At 36.4% G+C, this 20410-nt stretch overlaps 1 protein-coding gene across 3 annotated transcripts in view; it reads left to right on the top strand.

Moving 5' to 3' along the window:
• LOC121387800 (retinoic acid receptor gamma-like) overlaps positions 1-20410 on the top strand; it is a 176456-nt gene that overhangs the window by 136942 nt on the left and 19104 nt on the right. For all 3 annotated transcript variants that reach the window (XM_041519008.1, XM_041519006.1, XM_041519007.1), the window contains 4 exons: positions 1774-1931; positions 2348-2524; positions 3738-3942; positions 6213-6371. In XM_041519008.1, the coding sequence (XP_041374942.1) occupies positions 1774-1931; positions 2348-2524; positions 3738-3942; positions 6213-6371 (699 nt within the window). The remainder of the gene's footprint in view (positions 1-1773; positions 1932-2347; positions 2525-3737; positions 3943-6212; positions 6372-20410) is intronic.

The following is a 20410-nucleotide window of genomic DNA, read 5'->3' as shown; positions in this document are numbered from 1 at the left end:
TTGTGCATTTCCGTTTAATTTGTGCAAAAGCCAGCCTGCCCCCCTACAAAGTATTTTAGCAGCCTCTGTTATGTCCCATGCCATTATCCATTTGTTTGTTTCATACACACAATAATGTTTTAGTCCCCTACCACCGGCCTTGGTGATGTTGTGGTTAGGCCATCGGTTTACAGGCTGGTAGGTACTGGGTTCGGATCCCAGTCGAGGCATGGGATTTTTAATCCAGATACCGACTCCAAACCCTGAGTAAAAGCTCCGCAAGGCTCAATGGGTAGGTGTAAACCACTTGCACCGACCAGTGATCCATAACTGGTTCAACAAAGGCCATGGTTTGTGCTATCCTGCCTGTGGGAAGCACAAATAAAAGATCCCTTGATGCTAATCAGAAAGAGTAGCCCATGTAGTGGGGACAGCGGGTTTCCTCTCAAAATCTGTGTGGTCCTTAACCATATGTCTGACGCTATATAACCGTAAATAAAATGTGTTGAGTGCGTCGTTAAATAAAGCATAGAGGTCACATGATCTTTGCCTGCCACAGACTGTCCTGTATAGAGCTGCTGCTGCACAGGCAGTGTTCGAGATTAAACATTTTGGGCAGTATCCCAGTTGGATACTAACATTTCAAAATCTGGTATCCCACCTGAGAATTTAGTATCCCACTTAAATGAAATTCATAAATAACATCGTAACAAACTTGGACGACACTTTTACTTAACTTCACCAGTAAATAATGACTTTCATTGTTTCAGCGAAAAATAAAAATGCAGGATTAAAAAAAACCACACAAAAAAACCATTATATGGTATCCCGGTGGGATACTGGATTCTTGAAGTCTGGTATCCAGAAATAAATTCTGGTATCCCCGGGATATCGGGATACCGTTAATCTCGAACATTGACAGGCGGTAAGCTTTTGGATATGTATCGGTTTCTCACCTTCTGAGATCGGACTGCGGTTTCGACATTTTGTTTTGCTACAGCACTGTCTCATATGCTTATGAACTGGCATCGGTGGCGTCGTGGCAGGCCATCGGTCTACATGTTGGTAGGTACTGGGTTCGGATCCCAGTCGAGGCATGGGATTTTTAATCTAGATACCGACTCCAAACCCTGAGTGAGTGCTTTGCAAGGCTCAATGGGTAGGTGTAAACCACTTGCACCGACCAGTGATTCATAACTGGTTCAACAAAGGCCATGGTTTGTGCTGTCCTGCCTGTGGGAAGCGCAAATAAAAGATCCCTTGCTGCTAATCGGAAAGAGTAGCCCATGTAGTGGCGACAGCGGGTTTCCTCTCAAAATCTGTGTGGTCCTTAACCATATGTCTGACGCCATATAACCGTAAATAAAATGTGTTGAGTGCGTTGTTAAATAAAACATTTCTTTCTTTCTTTCATACGCTTATGAAGTTAGTAAATTGGTTAGATTCATTTGTAAACTTGGAAAACATCTATATTAAATATATTTACATTTATCCAAAAGTCAAAAATTTATACATTAAAAACAGTGCTAGCACTGGCACTCTAAAAATATATCAACACGATCCCGATCATAAGGTATTTACGAAATTAAGATTAATTAGCTTTTTTCTGCATTTACCACAGATCTATTACCCATTTACTCCGATTTTGGACAAAATTTTCTAAGCCTTACATATGGGACTCAGTCTGTTTAGGCTATTTCACCTTGTCAGATAGTATCTCTATGGTGAGAGTTGAGTGGGGTTTTTGTCTTGATGTAATTCACGTTATAAATGTTGATGTTTTGTTGTTTTCAGCAGTTCGGAACGACAGGAACAAGAAGCGTAAACAGAAGCCGGAGGGTACGACGGGTGGCCAGGATGACCTGACGGAAGGGGACCAGTCATTGATACAAGATGTGCTCGAAGCTCACAGAACCACGTATTCCTATGACCGTGACAGCAGAACTTCATCTGTGAGTTGGGAGTTTTTCTTAACTGTGGGCTGAATGAACTCTGACACAACCATATATGTTTCTGGGGTTGATAAACTTTTTTTTTTTTTTTAAACTACAAAAAAACCCCAACCAAGTCTTAATGCCACATGTAACAGAAAAAATATTACCCCGTATATTTGAGCCCATATGGGTAATAAATATATATATATTTTTTTTTTTTTTTTTAAATGTTACATGTATAAACGTTTCAGCACCTTACTGATAATCCCAATGATTGGTCAAGTGTTTCAGCCAATCACAGTACTCAGTCCCCTTAACAAAATTGTAAATGTATTTTTATTTTGCATTATTAAATTAAGTGAGGTGAAAATGCTATTTTACTGTTAACTTGTTTTAATTAAGTATCCTGTACATAGTGTTATTTGCATTTTCAGCCGGGTGCTAGTTGTGACAAAGATGGAGAAAGAAATATTTTGTGGGACAATGTTGGTGAACTGTCATCTGAAGGCATTGTTAGAATTGTGGACTTTGCTAAAAAGATTCCCGGGTTTTTAACTTTATCACAGTCAGATCAAATAACATTACTGAAGGCAGCTTGTTTGGAAATCATGGTGAGTATGAGTTGAAGTAATGCTCACAATGGCACTTCATTGGATTTCAGGTGAGAAGGCTTCAAAGTGGAATAATTAAATTTCTGTTACATTCATTGCAATTCATCATCTTATTGGTCCAGCCGTAGCAATGGGAGGTTGTTCATTTAGTAGATAGCCATATGGAGTTTTCAGATTAGCGGGTGTTATTTAGTAGATAGCCATATGGAGTTTTCAGATTAGCGGGTGTTATTTAGTAGATAGCCATATGGAGTTTTCAGATTAGCGGGTGTTATTTAGTAGATAGCCATATGGAGTTTTCAGATTAGCGGGTGTTATTTAGTAGATAGCCATATGGAGTTTTCAGATTAGCGGGTGTTATTTAGTAGATAGCCATATGGAGTTTTCAGATTAGCGGGTGTTATTTAGTAGATAGCCATATGGAGTTTTCAGATTAGCGGGTGTTATTTAGTAGATAGCCATATGGAGTTTTCAGATTAGCGGGTGTTATTTAGTAGATAGCCATATGGAGTTTTCAGATTAGCGGGTGTTATTTAGTAGATAGCCATATGGAGTTTTCAGATTAGCGGGTGTTATTTAGTAGATAGCCATATGGATTTTTCAGATTAGCGGGTGTTATTTAGTAGATAGCCATATGGAGTTTTTATTTTTGCGGGTGTTATTTAGGAGATAACCAGATGGAGTTTTTAGATTTGCAGGTGTTATTTAGGAGATAACCATGTGGAGATTTTAGATTTGTGGGTATTATTTAGGAGATAACGATATGGAGTTTTTAGATTTGCGGGTGTTATTTAGGAAATAACCACATGGAGTTTTTAGATTTGCAGGTGTTATTGTCTATTTGATCCTGCAAATGTCATTTTTGACCAACGGTGTTAGCCTGAGGTAAAAAATGGAACATTTGTAGGCATCAAATAGACAATAATACCTGCAAATCTAAAAACTACATATGATTATGTCCTTTGTAAAATGAATTGTTTTTCTATGAAACTAACTGTATATTTGGTATTTCTTGATAAAAATACCTGGTTACAATATAACTAGACCCTTGAACAGTCAACTTGGCCAGTTCCAATTGGTGATGACGTCACTTTCTAATGACGTCATTAGCTTTCCGGGTGTTATTTTCATTTAATGCCAGAACAAAAGATGTAATTAACCAATTATACTACAGAACACACTGTAACAGTATAAATTCCTGTTCTTTTTGCAGATATTACGGTTGAGCACGCGCTATGACATGGATGCGGATGCTATGAGTTTTTCCAATGGTCTCATGTTAAACCAGGAACAGCTGAAAAACGGGGGTTTCGGCTCACTGACGTCCACCATTTTCAGCTTCGCCTCTTCTTTAAAAAGCATGAACACCGATGAAACCGAATTTGCACTTTTAGCAGCTATTTGCCTCATCAGCGGAGGTAAGACATTTTACTGTTTTCTAAAGCTGTGGTCATACTGCACAACTTTTAGTAATGATCTGGTTGGTTATCACTTTGTTTAATAAGATTATTTTTTATTATAAAGACATGGTCATACCATGTGACTTGTATCCCATAGAAATCCATCCCATCAGCTGATGTACAGCGTTTTACTGTTTTATAAAGCTGTGGTCATACTGCACAACTTTTAGTAATGATCTGGTTATCACTTTGTTTAATAATGAGATTATTTTTATTTTAAAGGTATGGTCTGTATCCCATGTGATTTGTATCCAGAGCCTGTTTAAGAATCCCCCGGGCCTGTAGCACAAATAACAGCGTGGCCCTCTTCCCAGGATATATATTTTGAACCAACTCAGGGAGGGGGGGGGGGGGAATGACACATTATCGGGGGGACCCCCTGAGGTGCGGGGCCTGTAACATGTGCTACATGTGCTACTGGGATAAACCGGCTCTGTTGTATCCCATAGAAATCCATCCCATTAACACAAAAAAGATACTGCACATGCTTACTGCAGTTATCTGGTGCACCAGCCTCAGTGGCGTCGTGGTTAGGCCATTGGTCTACAGGCTGGTAGGTACTCGGTTCGGATCCCAGTTGAGGCATGGGATTTTTAATCCAGATACCGACTCCAAACCCTGAGTGAGTGCTCCGCAAGGCTCAATGGGTAGGTGTAAACCACTTGCACCGACCAGTGATCCATAACTGGTTCAACAAAGCCCATGGTTTGTGCTATCCTGTCTGGGGGAAGTGTAAATAAAAGATCCCTTACTGCCTGTCGTAAAAGAGTAGCCTATGTGGCGACAGTGGGTTTCCTCTAAAAAACAGTGTCAGAATGACCATATGTTTGACGTCCAATAGCCAATGATAAGATAAAAAAAATCAATGTGCTCTAGTGGTGTCGTTAAATAAAACAAACTTTACTTTTTTTATCTGGTGCATTTAACAACATTGCTGGGTGGGACATACAGCCCAGTGGTAACACCCCCGCCTGATGCGCAATCGGTCTCGGATTGATCCAAGTCTGTGGGCCCATTGGGCTATTTCTCGTTCTAACCAGTGCACCATGACTGGTATATCAAAGGCCATGGTACAGGTATGTGCTATCCTGTATGTGGGATGGTATAAAAAAAAATGTTTTTAAAACCCTTGCTCAGTGTTCAAAATAAACACTAGTCCGTTTATCCCAGCCAGTGAAAATCTATTTGGACAAGCAAAATGTGCCTCGGTGGTTGTCCAGTGGATAAGTAAAACATTTCAGTGCAGTTTCATTTTGAGCAATCACAAACATCATCCTGGTACTTGAATAAATCAATCCGTTTATTTGGACAAGTGAAAATATTGGCGGACAAATAGATTTCTAGATCTATTTGTCCAGTGGACTAGTAAAAAAATTTTGCTTATTTCTATCACTGTTGCTACTGATGGAAAAATGTAGCAGGTTTTCTCTACATGTCTAAAATGATCAAATGTTTGACATACAATAGCCGATGATTAATAAATCAATGTGCTTTAGTGGTGTCGTTAAATAAACAAATTCCCATTTACTTTGTTTTGGCTTGCAAGACATTGACAAGATTGAACATATCAAGAAACCCTTTGTTAGAAGTATTGAAACAGTATATCCAGTTTAACTGTTTTTCATTTTGATTTCGGGGTGGGACTTAGCCCAATGGTTCAACGCTCGCTTGATGCGCGGACGGTATAGGATCGATCCCCGTCAGTGGGCCCATTGGGCTATTTCTCGCTCAAGCCAGTGCACCACGACTGGTACATCAAAGGCCGTGGTATGTGCTATCTTGTCTATGTGATGGTGAAAATAAAAGATCCCTTGCAGATAATCGAAAAGAATAGTCCATGAAGTGGCGACAGCGGGTTTCCTCCCTCAATATCTGTGTGGTCCTTAACCATATGTCTGATGCCATATAACCATAAATAAAATGTGTTGAGTGCGTCGTTAAATAAAACATTGCCTTCCTTCCTTCATTTTGATTTCCCTAATACATGTTCTGGAGCCTAATTCACTAAACTCTCGCAAATTTGTGATCTCGCAGTGCAATGCTAAAAGACTTGCAAAGAGGATGCCTTGTTGTCTGGCAGAGCCTAAGAGACCTTTGTGAATTAGGCCCCTGGCTTACAAGACATTGACCAAATTGACCAAATTGAACAGATCCAAAAGCCCATGTTAGATGCCTTGTTCAACACTACATCCAGTTTACTGTTTTTCATTTTCTTTTTCCAAACACAGATCGTTCTGGCTTGCAAGACATTGACAAGATTGAACAGATCCAGGAGCCCATGTTGGAAGCATTGAAACACTATATCCGGTCGCGGCGCCAGGATCAGCCACACATATTCGCCAAACTGCTGATGAAGCTTACTGATCTACGCAGCATTAGTGTCAAAGGTAAGACGATCTGCCCCCATCCTACACCATCCCCCCAGTACTGGAATGTCGAGATAATTTATCTCACTACTTGTCTAAGATGGTAGATGAATGCAAATGCAATCTTTTTCTGATGTCTTGTTGGTAGGTTAAGACAGCAGTGTATAAGTGTGATCATATTTATGATGAGACAATACATATGTGTGTAATATATCCATACATATATACATACATATATATATATATATATATATATATATATATATATATATATATATATATATATATATATATATATTATATGTATGTATACATATACATACAAACAAACCTTTTATCTTGATGGTGAAGAGATCAAAGTAACAAGCTCGTGAGAGGCTAGAAATACACAGTAGTTATTGGTAACAGTTGTTCCAAGAGACAGGTTTCTTGACCTCAAGAAATCTTTGCCTGAGATCCAATTCATCGAGATAATGTGTTTTGACTGTGTGTGTATGTGTATGTATATATAATGTATCCATATATGTGTGTATTTATATGATCATATTTCTGTTCTCTTTGGTGAGTTGAGACATAGATATGATCGTGGCTGAGTTACAGGTAGGTTAAGATATATGTTTTTATGGCAGTATGTAAATTAAAATCCATTGCAACTGTGCCAAGGATTAAAACTGTTGTAGGTAGGTGGAAGTGGTAAAAACGTCTGGACTCTTAAAACACATACACTTGGTTCAAAGTTGCCGTGAAACTGTGTGGAATGTTTCTGAAGCGGACAATATTTAAAGTGTTGTGTATGTAGTAGTATTTCAAGGGACAAGAAATGTATGTAAGTGTCTTCATGATTCAGTGTCAGAATATCAGTTAGGACATTTCTTTACAATTTTTTGTGAGGGGTTTATGACATTTCTTTGCAATTTTTTGTGAGGGCTTTCTGAAATTTCTTTGCAATTTTTTTTATGAGGGGTTTTACGATTGCCAAGTTTAGAAATTGAAACCAGAAAACTAATCTTCCTGTTCTTTGATTAAAAGCTGAAAGTGTAACTAATTACTTCTCAAGACCCTGTAAATATTTTACGTTTTTGGATTTTTATTTGTTTATTTTTTTATATATATTTTTTAATATTATCATTCCTGGAATATCAAATAGTATTCATCAGATTTTATTATGAATGAGCCAAAGATTGAAAATATGGATCATGGATGAAATCAAAGAAACCTTTTGCTGAATGTTTTCCAATCATACCATTAACCATGCTAAGCAACAAATTAATTATTTTCCAGTTTCTTATTTTTGTGTTTATATCCAATTAAAAGTTCCAAGTATGCTGTCATGGACACACAGCTCAGCTATCTGAGCTGTCTGTCCAGGACAGTGGGTCAGTGGTTAAGTGTTATTTTCAAGCTCATTGTTGTGAACACACACACCTCTTGCTGCTGTCTGAGCTGTCTGTCCAGGACAGTGGGTTAGTTGTTAAGTGTTATTTTCAAGCTCATTGTTGTGAACACACACACCTCTTGCTGCTGTCTGAGTTGTCTGTCCAGGACAGTGGGTTAGTTGTTAAGTGTTATTTTCAAACTCATTGTTGTGAACACACACACCTCTTGCTGCTGTCTGAGCTGTCTGTCCAGGACAGTGGGTTAGTTGTTAAGTGTTATTTTCAAGCTCATTGTTGTGAACACACACACCTCTTGCTGCTGTCTGAGCTGTCTGTCCAGGACAGTGGGTTAGTTGTTAAGTGTTATTTTCAAGCTCATTGTTGTGAACACACACCTCTTGCTGCTGTCTGAGCTGTCTGTCCAGGACAGTGGGTTAGTTGTTAAGTGTTATTTTCAAGCTCACTGTTGTGAATACATACACCTCTTGCTGCTGTCTGAGTTGTCTGTCCAGGACAGTGGGTTAGTTGTTAAGTGTTATTTTCAAGCTCATTGTTGTGAACACACACACCTCTTGCTGCTGTCTGAGCTGTCTGTCCAGGACAGTGGGTTAGTTGTTAAGTGTTATTTTCAAGCTCATTGTTGTGAACACATACACCTCTTGCTGCTGTCTGAGCTGTCTGTCCAGGACAGTGGGTTAGTTGTTAAGTGTTATTTTCAAGCTCATTGTTGTGAACATACACCTCTTGCTGCTGTCTGAGTTGTCTGTCCAGGACAGTGGGTTAGTTGTTAAGTGTTATTTTCAAGCTCATTGTTGTGAACACACACCTCTTGCTGCTGTCTGAGCTGTCTGTCCAGGACAGCTATTTCTCATTCCAGCCAGTGCACCACGACTGGTATATAAAAGGCCGTGGTATATATGCTGTCCTGTCTGTGGGATGGTGCATATAAAAGATCCCTTGCTACTAGTGAAAAGATGTAATGGGTTTTCTCTCAAAGACTATGTCAAAATTACCAAATGTTTTAACATCCAATAGCCAATGATTAATAGATCAATGTGCTCTAGTGGTGTCGTTAAACAAAACAAACAAACATTAAATCTCTCTCTCTAACATAGAGCTCATACCAACCTTCTCCCCTATTTCAGTTTCACCATGACATAATTTAACCAGTATCATTTTCCATTAACATTTCTTATTTGATGGCTTAACAACTGCCCCTCCAAGGCCAGTTCGTAAAATGATATTTTAACTGTTGTAGATTTATAATGCTCTGTGAAACATGCAGCTAGGACTGTTTTCACATAGACTAAAAGAAAGGAATGTTTGGACACTTTTTAGCACACTTTTAAGACTATGGCATTTTTGGTGTCTAACTATAGTTACTATAACACTTGGTCATGAGAGTAAGAGTGGAAATCTGCTGTCTTCACATAAGCTATTTCAACCAAATAGAAGCAGATCAGATCTGGCCTGGTACTTATAAAACTTTTAAGTGTCTAGACTCAGACTGGAAAAAAAGAAGAAAAAAAAGTTTTATTTAACGACGCACTCAACACATTTTATTTACGGTTTTATGGCATCGGACATATGGTTAAGGACCATACAGATATTGAGAGAGAAAACCCACTGTCACCACTTCATGGGCTACTCTTTTCGATTAGCAGCAAGGGATCTTTTATATGCACCATCCCATAGACAGGATAGCACATACCACAGACTTTGTTACACCAGTTGTGGTGCACTGGCTGGAGCGAGAAATAGCCCAATGGGCCCACTGACGGGGATCGATCCCAAACCGAGTGCTTTACCACTGGGCTACGTTTCGCCAGCCTCCTGATACAGTCTAAAAGTTTTATAAGCATGAGCCCAGAACTCTGTTAATATGCACATATACCACTAGAGTTTTAGACATGTCCACCATGGGCCCAACCTCTGGATATGCCAATGACTGAGGCCAGGGCAGAAGCAAAGGAGATCTTTAGTACATTTCCAAAGGCAAGACAGTACACACCACAACCTTTAATGCCCCAGTCGTGTGACACTGGTTTGGAAAGGGGAACATATTTTTGTGTAACAATACCACTAGGCCACATTAACTGATTAATCACTGGTAAATATATCCAACATTTGATCATTATAACATGCATTCTTCAGAGGAAGCCCACTACACCACTAGGCCACATTAACTGATTAATCACTGGTAAATATATCCAACATTTGATCATTACAACATGCATTCTTCAGAGGAAGCCCACTACACCACTAGACCACATTAACTGATTACTCACTGGTAAATATATCCAACATTTGATCATTATAACATGCATTCTTCAGAGGAAGCCCACTACACCACTAGGCCACATTAACTGATTACTCACTGGTAAATATATCCAACATTTGATCATTATAACATGCATTCTTCAGAGGAAGCCCACTACACCACTAGGCCACATTAACTGATTAATCACTGGTAAATATATCCAACATTTGATCATTATAACATGCATTCTTCAGAGGAAGCCCACTACACCACTAGACCACATTAACTGATTACTCACTGGTAAATATATCCAACATTTGATCATTACAACATGCATTCTTCAGAGGAAGCCCACTACACCACTAGACCACATTAACTGATTACTCACTGGTAAATATATCCAACATTTGATCATTATAACATGCATTCTTCAGAGGAAGCCCACTACACCACTAGACCACATTAACTGATTACTCACTGGTAAATATATCCAACATTTGATCATTATAACATGCATTCTTCAGAGGAAGCCCACTACATCACTAGACCACATTAACTGATTACTCACTGGTAAATATATCCAACATTTGATCATTATAACATGCATTCTTCAGAGGAAGCCCACTACACCACTAGACCACATTAACTGATTACTCACTGGTAAATATATCCAACATTTGATCATTACAACATGCATTCTTCAGAGGAAACCCACTACACCACTATACCACATTAACTGATTAATCACTGGTAAATATATCCAACATTTGATCATTATAACATGCATTCTTCAGAGGAAGCCCACTACACCACTAGACCACATTAACTGATTACTCACTGGTAAATATATCCAACATTTGATCATTATAACATGCATTCTTCAGAGGAAGCCCACTACACCACTAGACCACATTAACTGATTACTCACTGGTAAATATATCCAACATTTGATCATTACAACATGCATTCTTCAGAGGAAGCCCACTACATCACTAGACCACATTAACTGATTACTCACTGGTAAATATATCCAACATTTGATCATTATAACATGCATTCTTCAGAGGAAGCCCACTACACCACTAGACCACATTAACTGATTACTCACTGGTAAATATATCCAACATTTGATCATTACAACATGCATTCTTCAGAGGAAGCCCACTACATCACTAGACCACATTAACTGATTACTCACTGGTAAATATATCCAACATTTGATCATTATAACATGCATTCTTCAGAGGAAGCCCACTACACCACTAGACCACATTAACTGATTACTCACTGGTAAATATATCCAACATTTGATCATTACAACATGCATTCTTCAGAGGAAACCCACTACACCACTAGACCACATTAACTGATTAATCACTGGTAAATATATCCAACATTTGATCATTACAACATGCATTCTTCAGAGGAAACCCACTACACCACTAGACCACATTAACTGATTAATCACTGGTAAATATATCCAACATTTGATCATTATAACATGCATTCTTCAGAGGAAATCCACTACACCACTAGGCCACATTAACTGATTAATCACTGGTAAATATATCCAACATTTGATCATTATAACATGCATTCTTCAGAGGAAGCCCGCTACACCACTAGGCCACATTAACTGATTAATCACTGGTAAATATATCCAACATTTGATCATTATAACATGCATTCTTCAGAGGAAACCCACTACATGTTTTCATTAGCAGCAAGCAAATTGTTAAGGGCATTTTCCCACAGCCAGGACAGGACAGGACAGGACAAGACATACTATGGTCTGAGACATACTAGCTGTGGGCATTGGTTGGGATGGGGGAAATACCCAATCAAAATGGATCTTCTGAGGGGGTTTGATCCCACCACCTATGCACCTCAGATGAGAGCTATACAGACTGAGCCGACATGTCCGCTAAGGGGGTTTGATCCTATGATCCATGATCCATGGCACATTACACAGTAGAGTACATTGATTTATGAACCGTTGAATATTGGATGTCAAACAAATAGTCTTAGAAAGGAAACTGGCTACATTTTTCCATTTGTAGCAAGTGATGTTTTTTTGTGCACCATCCCACAGACAGGAACACAGGTGATAGGTTTTAATGTGCACATTCAGAACAAGCTGTTGTAGCACACACACCTGTCACAGGAAAACAGGTCAGGTCAGGTCAGGTCAGGTCAGGTCAGATCAGGTCATCGTCATAGGGTTTAACGTGCACATTCAAAGCAAGCTGTTGTAGTGCACACCTGTCATGGGCGCAGGTATTGACCCATGCCCAGCTCCTTTGTCCAGGACAGGACAGGACAGGAAAGCAGGTCAGGTCAGGTCAGGTCATATGGTTTTACGTGCATATTCAGAACAAGCTGTTGTAGTGCACACCTGTCATGGGTGCAGGTGCTGGCCTTGGACAGGAAAGCACATACCAAAGACTTTTATATACGAGTCGTGGGCCCACCAATGGGGACATTAGGCATGTTGTTTACAACTGGGCTCTGTCCCACCCTAAGACCAAGTGAATTGCTGTGATAATATCCAGTCAATATCAAATACGTCCATAATGCCATGCTTTCATGTTCATATACATGTAAATCACTGTTACATTTGATGCTGACCCATGTCATTAGATCTCTCTTTTATCTCTGGGCTACGTGATGCTTTTCTTCTAACCTTTAGATATTGCAAATCAGATCATTTCAATGACATCATGCAAGTCCACATCGTATATACGATTTGCAATGCATTTACTGATTCATGGGGCCGGATTTAGCTCAGTCACTTGAGTGCTCGCTTGAGGTGCTTGCATCACATGATCAAACAACCTTGGTGAATCCATTCAACTGATTGGATTTTTTCTTATTCCAACCAGTGCGCCACAACTGGTCAAAAACCATGGTATGTGCTGTCCTGTCTGTGGGGAATGCATATAAAAGATCCCTTGATGCATTAAGAAAAAAAATGCAGTGGGTTTCCTCTGATGACTATGAGTCAGAATTACCAAATGTTCGACATCCAGTAGCTGAAGATTAATTAATCAATGTGCTCTATTGGTGTTGTTAAACAAAACAAAGGTTGTTTTTCTTTCCAATAGCCGTAGATTAATTACTCAATGTGCTCTAGTGGTGCCGTTAAACAAAACAAAACATTTAAAAAGAAATCCCTGAATTTGCTGGAATTATAGTATGATAAATCCTTTTTTCATGATTAAATTTACATATTGAAATGTACTTCTTGTTTAAAGCAGCAGTGTTTGTACATGCCAGGTGTTTGTAATTGTCCTCATGTCCGTAGTAGCACAAACTGGATTTTACCTCCAATAATTCCATACGTATGACCATTGGGCTATTTCTCGCTCCAACCAGTACACCACGACTGGTACATCAAAGGCTGTGGTATGTGCTATCCTGTCTGTGGGATGATGCATATAAAAGAACCCTTGCTGCTAATCGAAAAGAGTAGCCCATGAAGTGGCAACAGCGGGTTTCCTCCCTCAATATCTGTGTGGTCCTTAACGATATGTCCGACACCATATAACCGTAAATAAAATGTGTTGAGTGCATCATTAAATAAACCATTTCCTTCCATACGTATGAAAATCTTACAGGTATTACGATGACACAAGACACATTGGATATAGAGACACTGAAATTCTGTTTTTAATATTATTATGACGTAAGACAAACTGGATATACAGACACTGAAATTCTGTTTTTAATATTATGATGATGTAAGACACATTGGATATACAGACACTGAAATTCTGTTTTTAATATTACGATGACACAAGACACATTGGATATACAGACACTGAAATTCTCTTTTTAATATTACGATGACATATGACACATTGGATATACAGACACTGAAATTCTGTTTTTAATATTACGATGACATATGACACATTGGATATACAGACACTGAAATTCTGTTTTTAATATTACGATGACATATGACACATTGGATATACAGACACTGAAATTCTGTTTTTAATATTACAGTGATATAAAACACATTGGATATACAGACAAATTCTGTTTTAAAGAACAAAATGTATTTAATGTGCAATTTTAGTCATTAAAAAGGCTGAAATGGTTGAAAACATTTCAGCAATGATACTAAAATTAGGATAGTCTCTTTGAGTTCCAAATATAAATGGTTACTATGGGCCGTATTGATTCAGATCACGTATAATAAAAAATGAGGAATGACTTGATTACCTACCTATAATAATGGGTTGTTGTTTTTTGTGTGTTTTTTTAAATATCATAAAACATCCAAGTTTGAATGGTAACTTGGGGTGCTACTAATGGAGACAACTTTTTTTCAAATTTTATGGCAGTCCGCTAGCTATTGGTTAAAAACCAATGATGAAATGGACTGGCCACCGGCGCTTGTTATCCATTACTCTGTATGTAAGTGTATGTGTTTTATTTGGGCAGACGTCGATGTAGCATTTTGTGTTTTGCCATGCACAGCCATTAGTTATTGCCCGTTATTTTAGTGGCACTGTATTTACATTAGCTGTTTGCTTTTTGCAGCATTATTATTCTGTATTTTGTGTTGCTCCTAAAATTAGTTTTGCAATCCCGTTGTAGGGCTTGGCTATTGCTTTTTTTGTTGCTAAATATAGATATTCTCTATCAAGTTATTACGACTTATTCAAACTCTTTGATGTGAAAACTGTTACTAATTTGCTGTACTATTGAAAGATTTATAAACATTTTACTTAATTTATATGTTCTGCACAATATAAACTACTAAATTTATTTGATAAAAAACATATTTTATTGCATAAACAACAAAACGATTGGGCACAAGTTTGCCAACTTAATAGGCCCTCTCCTAATTAAATTTAATACAAAGAAATACTTAATTTGTTAAAGATATACCACTTTTAAAAAAACAATATTCCTGTTTTATTTGATATTGGATGTTGTAGACTTGTAAAGTGGGAAGTATGTTTGTTAAAATGTGTGCTTAATTACCTTTTTTCATTTTCTTTAAAGTCTTAACCTTTTTTGTGTATTTGTATTTTAATTTTTGTTAAGTTCTTTGTATTTTGCATATTAATGAAGTATTTTAACTTTAATGTTCGGAGGTTTTTCAAAATAGAGGTTGGTTTTGAGGTGTATTTTTTAATGGTAGGGTATCCTTTTGATTGCTATTAAATATTATAATTATTTTCGGTGTACTATTTCAATTAATGAAGAACCACTGTCAAGGTCCCTCTAAGTAAAAAAAAAAGAAAAAAAAAAGGTTCACAATTTTTTTTGTACAGCCTAAACTTAAAGCACCCCCCCTAAAAAAGATGGAACTAGGATTATCAGTCACCAAAATCATTGTTGGTGATAAACATTTTTGATGGTAACTTAAATTTCAAGAGAAATTTTGGTGATCAGAAAGTTTCACCATACCCTGTCTGTTTTTATTGTAGGTTTGATTTAATGACATTTATCCCTTCACATTCGTGGAAATGGGATTTAAGCCAGTACAGTCGTGTGTTAAGACTGTTCTATATTTTAAAAACCATCTCAGTGTGAAAAATTGTGTTTAATTGGTCATTGGTGATAAGCATGACACGGTGAAGGCAATTAATTAATAGTAACAGTGTAACTAATAGTAACTTAATTGTAATTGCAATATTGATCACTATTTTGATGTATCTGTGTTTGTATTTATGAAACAAATAATGAAATAATAAAGTTCAATCTCTAAAAACTCTTGTTTGTTATTATTAAGTTTGCCCATATATCTGGGTTATTTTTTTAAATTTAAGTTTAATTTCACATTTTATAAACAGTATGACAAATATTTTCTAAAGTAATGAAGTTAGTATTTATAACAGACTTGCTGATACTCCCTGTTTTTTCACTTGAGCAAAATGTGTTGCTAAGTCTTCTGTTACTTTCTAATTAAAATCAGTGTTAATCAACTTTTTATATTGAGGAGAAAAACTATTGGTATTTAGATGTCAGTGTCCTCCCAATATAGAAGTTACCTCTTTCTGGGTTTGTGTTTTTTTTTAATATTTTTTTATCACAATTGTTTTATTGGGTTTATTGTTAAAGTTTCGTTTTTATAACTATCCTTTTTTTAAATTTTTATTTAAAGCCTTTTTTTTTCTTGAGCATTTTGATCCTGTACTGTTTTTCTAAAAAAAAAAAAAAAAAATCCTTTTTTTTCAATGCTTTCCACCATTCACTCCATGAATCTGTATCTATATCTCCATTTGGCATTTGAAATAAAATTGTATCAAATTTAAATTAAAAACACAACATTAAAGTTAGAACACAAAGTAATTTTTATGTTTCAAAAACTATATATTTGTGAATAAAACTATAAATTTTGAAATAATTGTGCAGAATAAAAATAGATTAAATTGGTAAATGTATTTGGCAACATTTAATATTTCTATGAGATGAATAAAAACTTTATATATTTGAATACTTGCTAGAGAATATCTTCAGACCTACAGCTTGGTTTGCTTAGTATTTACAAAGCAGCAATTTAACCTTATGTTTATTACAACCATTTTAGATTTTGTTTTACTTGTGGGACCCATTGGAAGCTGAATTGCTACTACATAAAGGAACACATTATTATTACTAACACAGCAATGAAATATAAATGAAACCATTATATAATGTATATACATGATATAAAGCACATATTTAAAAATTAATATTAAGACAAGTACATGTATATTATATAAATAACACTTTTTGAATAGCCTATCAGAAATTGTCAGAACATGTATACACAGAAACACAATATATTTATTTTTAATTTATCAAATCTAAATTATATTAAAACACTGACAATATATATATATATATATATATATATATATATATATATATATATCTATATATATATAGATTAACTAAATCTTGTATTTATAAATAAGAAGGTTGTAACATACATGCACATTGTATATTGTTTTCATTTCTTTTGTCTTCAAAGTATTTTACTACAAAAATATTTTTAAATTAAGATTTTGGTGTACAGTCAAAGATCAGTAACATATTGGTAAATATCAAGGTTTCAAACAAGAACTATTACAGTATTCAAAATGGCTAAAAGTGTAGTTTTTTTTAAAGTACATGCATGCATACAGTGTTAGAAGACAGACTAATGTTTGTATTTATTTTCAAAGATCATACACACATTTATCAACCTGCATAACAGTATTTAAATTATGGACAGTATAAATTCAGATTTAAACTATGATATATGGGTTTCACCTTCTCTTAAGACATATCTTTATACACCTAGCTTCAAATAACTTCGAACAATTATAATATTAAATTAAAATTCAGCTTCCATTGGTTGGTTTATCAACCAATCCTGCTGTTATCCTTGGCATCATGTGACCTCAAAATGATCGCCCAGCTTTTTATCCCTGCTTCAGCTGCTTTTCCTTTTGCTTATATTAATTTTATTCAAAATCATTAGGTGAAAAACAGACTCTTCGATTTGCACTAGACCACTTGTCACATGCCCTAGCCCTTCTGGATGTTCCAAAACCCAACCCCATAGAATTGTCCATCAAACGAGAACCAATAGATCTAGAAACACCAATGCCGACACCATTACAGCTGCAACGTACTCGCATGGTGTCCGAACAACTCCAGACAAGCCAGTTATTATCGGGCATGGCTGCTAAGCAACATCTGAGGCAACAGCAGCAGCTGCAGCAGCAACAACAACAGCAGCAGCAGCAACAGCAGCAGCAACAGCAGATGAGTCATGAATTAACAGCTATTTTAGCTTCAGGTTATCAGGAGCAGCAAAAGGGTTTGTCTGTGCTTCAAGGAAATATGTTGGCTTACCAGGACACCTTTCCACAATGCTCCCCACAGGATACCTTTTTACAACAGTCCCAACAGGACTCCTTTCCACAACGGTCCCCACAGGACTCTTTTCCACAACGGTCCCCACAGGATTCCTTTCCACAGCGGTCTCCTCAAGACTCCTTTCTACAACAACGGTCTCCAGTGATGAAAGTGCCAACGCCACAACCACCACCTATATTACCAGTGCAGCAAAGGATGATGTCTTCGTCGTCCAAGGATCTCGGTGCAGTGTCTCCAATGCCGCTCGGTGGGATGCCTTCGCGTCTTGGATCTCAGAAGATGGGTGCCTTTATGCCCAGTACACCAGGAAACCGGTCGTTCGCATCTGGCAGTCCCAATTCGTTCTCAGTATCACCAGATTCGCAAGGATTGGAACACATTCTGTCGTCTCCGTGTCAGTCGGACATTGACAGTATCTCTCCTTCGATCACCAGCACCGTTGGTTTATCCCTGTCACCCAATTCCCTCTCCAATGTCATTCTAAATGATATCGACGTGATGGGAAACGGAACTGCCATTCAGGCGAAGCTTCACTCAGAAGCTCAGTGGATCGTGACTGTTGACCCACAATCCAGTGACCTAAGAAACAATGGGATGCCTTTAAGTGCCGAGCAAATGGTTCAGTCGGAACCGATGAATAACAGTGCTGACTTGATGAGAATGAGAGCCAGCTATCCCGGTGATAGACTCGCTAACAATGGTAATGCGAATCTGGTGTGGGCCAGTGAGAAAAGTGGTGGCAACTTTGGGACGCTCTCCATGAAATCGGAGAAGATGGTGGAGCAGAATGTAAATACTGGTGAACATTTGACCCCGCTGAGTAAAATTATTGGTGGCGCTATGAGTGATACTATGCATATCTAGCCGGGTTGTTTTCTTCATATTAGTTGGTCTTGTTTTCAAGGTGGATGATAGGTATCATGATTTAACAGTATGGAATTACAGTATATGATATAAGAGTATAGAAATACAGTACATGATGTAACAGTATAGATTTACTGTACATGATGTAACAGTATAGAATTACAGTACATGGTGTAACCGTATAACATTACAGTACATGATATAACTATAGAAATACAGTACTTGATGTAACAGTATAGAATTACAGTACATGATATAACAGTATAGAATTACAGTACATGATATAACAGTATAGAATTACAGTACATGATATAACAGTATAGAATTACAGTACATGATATAACAGTATAGAATTACAGTACATGATATAACAGTATAGAATTACAGTACATGATATATAAGTAGAATACAGTACATGATATAACTATAGAAATACAATACTTGATGTAACAGTATAGAATTACAGTACATGATATAACAGTATAGAATTACAGTACATGATATAACAGTATAGAATTACAGTACATGATATAACAGTATAGAATTACAGTACATGATATATAAGTAGAATACAGTACATGATATATAAGTATAGAATTACAGTACATGATGTAACTGTATAGAATTACAGTACATGATAAAACAGTATAGAATTACAGTACATGATATAACAGTATAGAATTACAGTACATGATATAACAGTATAGAATTACAGTACATGATATAACAGTATAGAATTACAGTACATGATATAACTATAGAAATACAGTACTTGATTTAACAGTATAGAATTATAGTACATGGTTTAACAGTATAGAATTATAGTACATGGTTTAACAGTATATAATTACAGTACATGATATAACTATAGAAATACAGTACTTGATGTAACAGTATAGAATTATAGTACATGGTTTAACAGTATATAATTACAGTACATGATATAACAGTATAGAAATACAGTACTTGATGTAACATTATAGAATTACAGTACATGGTTTAACAGTATATAATTACAGTACATGATATAACAATATAGAATTACAGTACATGATGTAACAGTGTAGAATTACAGTACATGGTGTAACATTATAGAGTAACAGTTTAGAATTACAGTACACTATGTTGCAGTATAAAATGACAGTATATTATATAACAGTATATAATTACAATACATGGTGTAACAGTATAAAATTACAGTACATGGTTTAACAGTATAGAATTACAGTACATGATGAATAACAGTATAGAATTACAGTATATGGTGTAACAGTAAAATCAAGTAGCAAACAGATATTGTTCAAGTTCAAAGAATGCAAACATAATAAAGTTCTCAGACATGTAGAGTAAAATTTTCAAACAAACCCAAACTATCCCAAATAAGAACTGTAAACAACTTTTTAACAAATATACAAGGAATATTTTATTTTAAGAATAATTGAAATGCTTTGGTAACAATATCTATTTTAAAAAATACTGTACCTGTCCAAATACTGTAACAAGTTACTGTTAGTTATGTATCATCCATCTTGAAAATATTAATTTCTTGTTAGACTTGTTGAGTTATTGTTTATATAGTTATTTTGTGTTTTATTATTATAATTATGGTAGCCCCGGCCACCACGAAGGCTATAACTAGTATATTTGACACAAAGTGTGTTCAGCAACCTACTACCTCTAAAACTTGTATA

This window comes from Gigantopelta aegis, chromosome 13 (assembly GCF_016097555.1).
Source record: "Gigantopelta aegis isolate Gae_Host chromosome 13, Gae_host_genome, whole genome shotgun sequence".
In the NCBI taxonomy this organism is placed as follows: Eukaryota; Metazoa; Mollusca; class Gastropoda; order Neomphalida; family Peltospiridae; genus Gigantopelta; species Gigantopelta aegis.
Note: the sequence above shows the minus strand (reverse complement) of the source record. Positions and strands in the feature narration are given on the sequence as shown.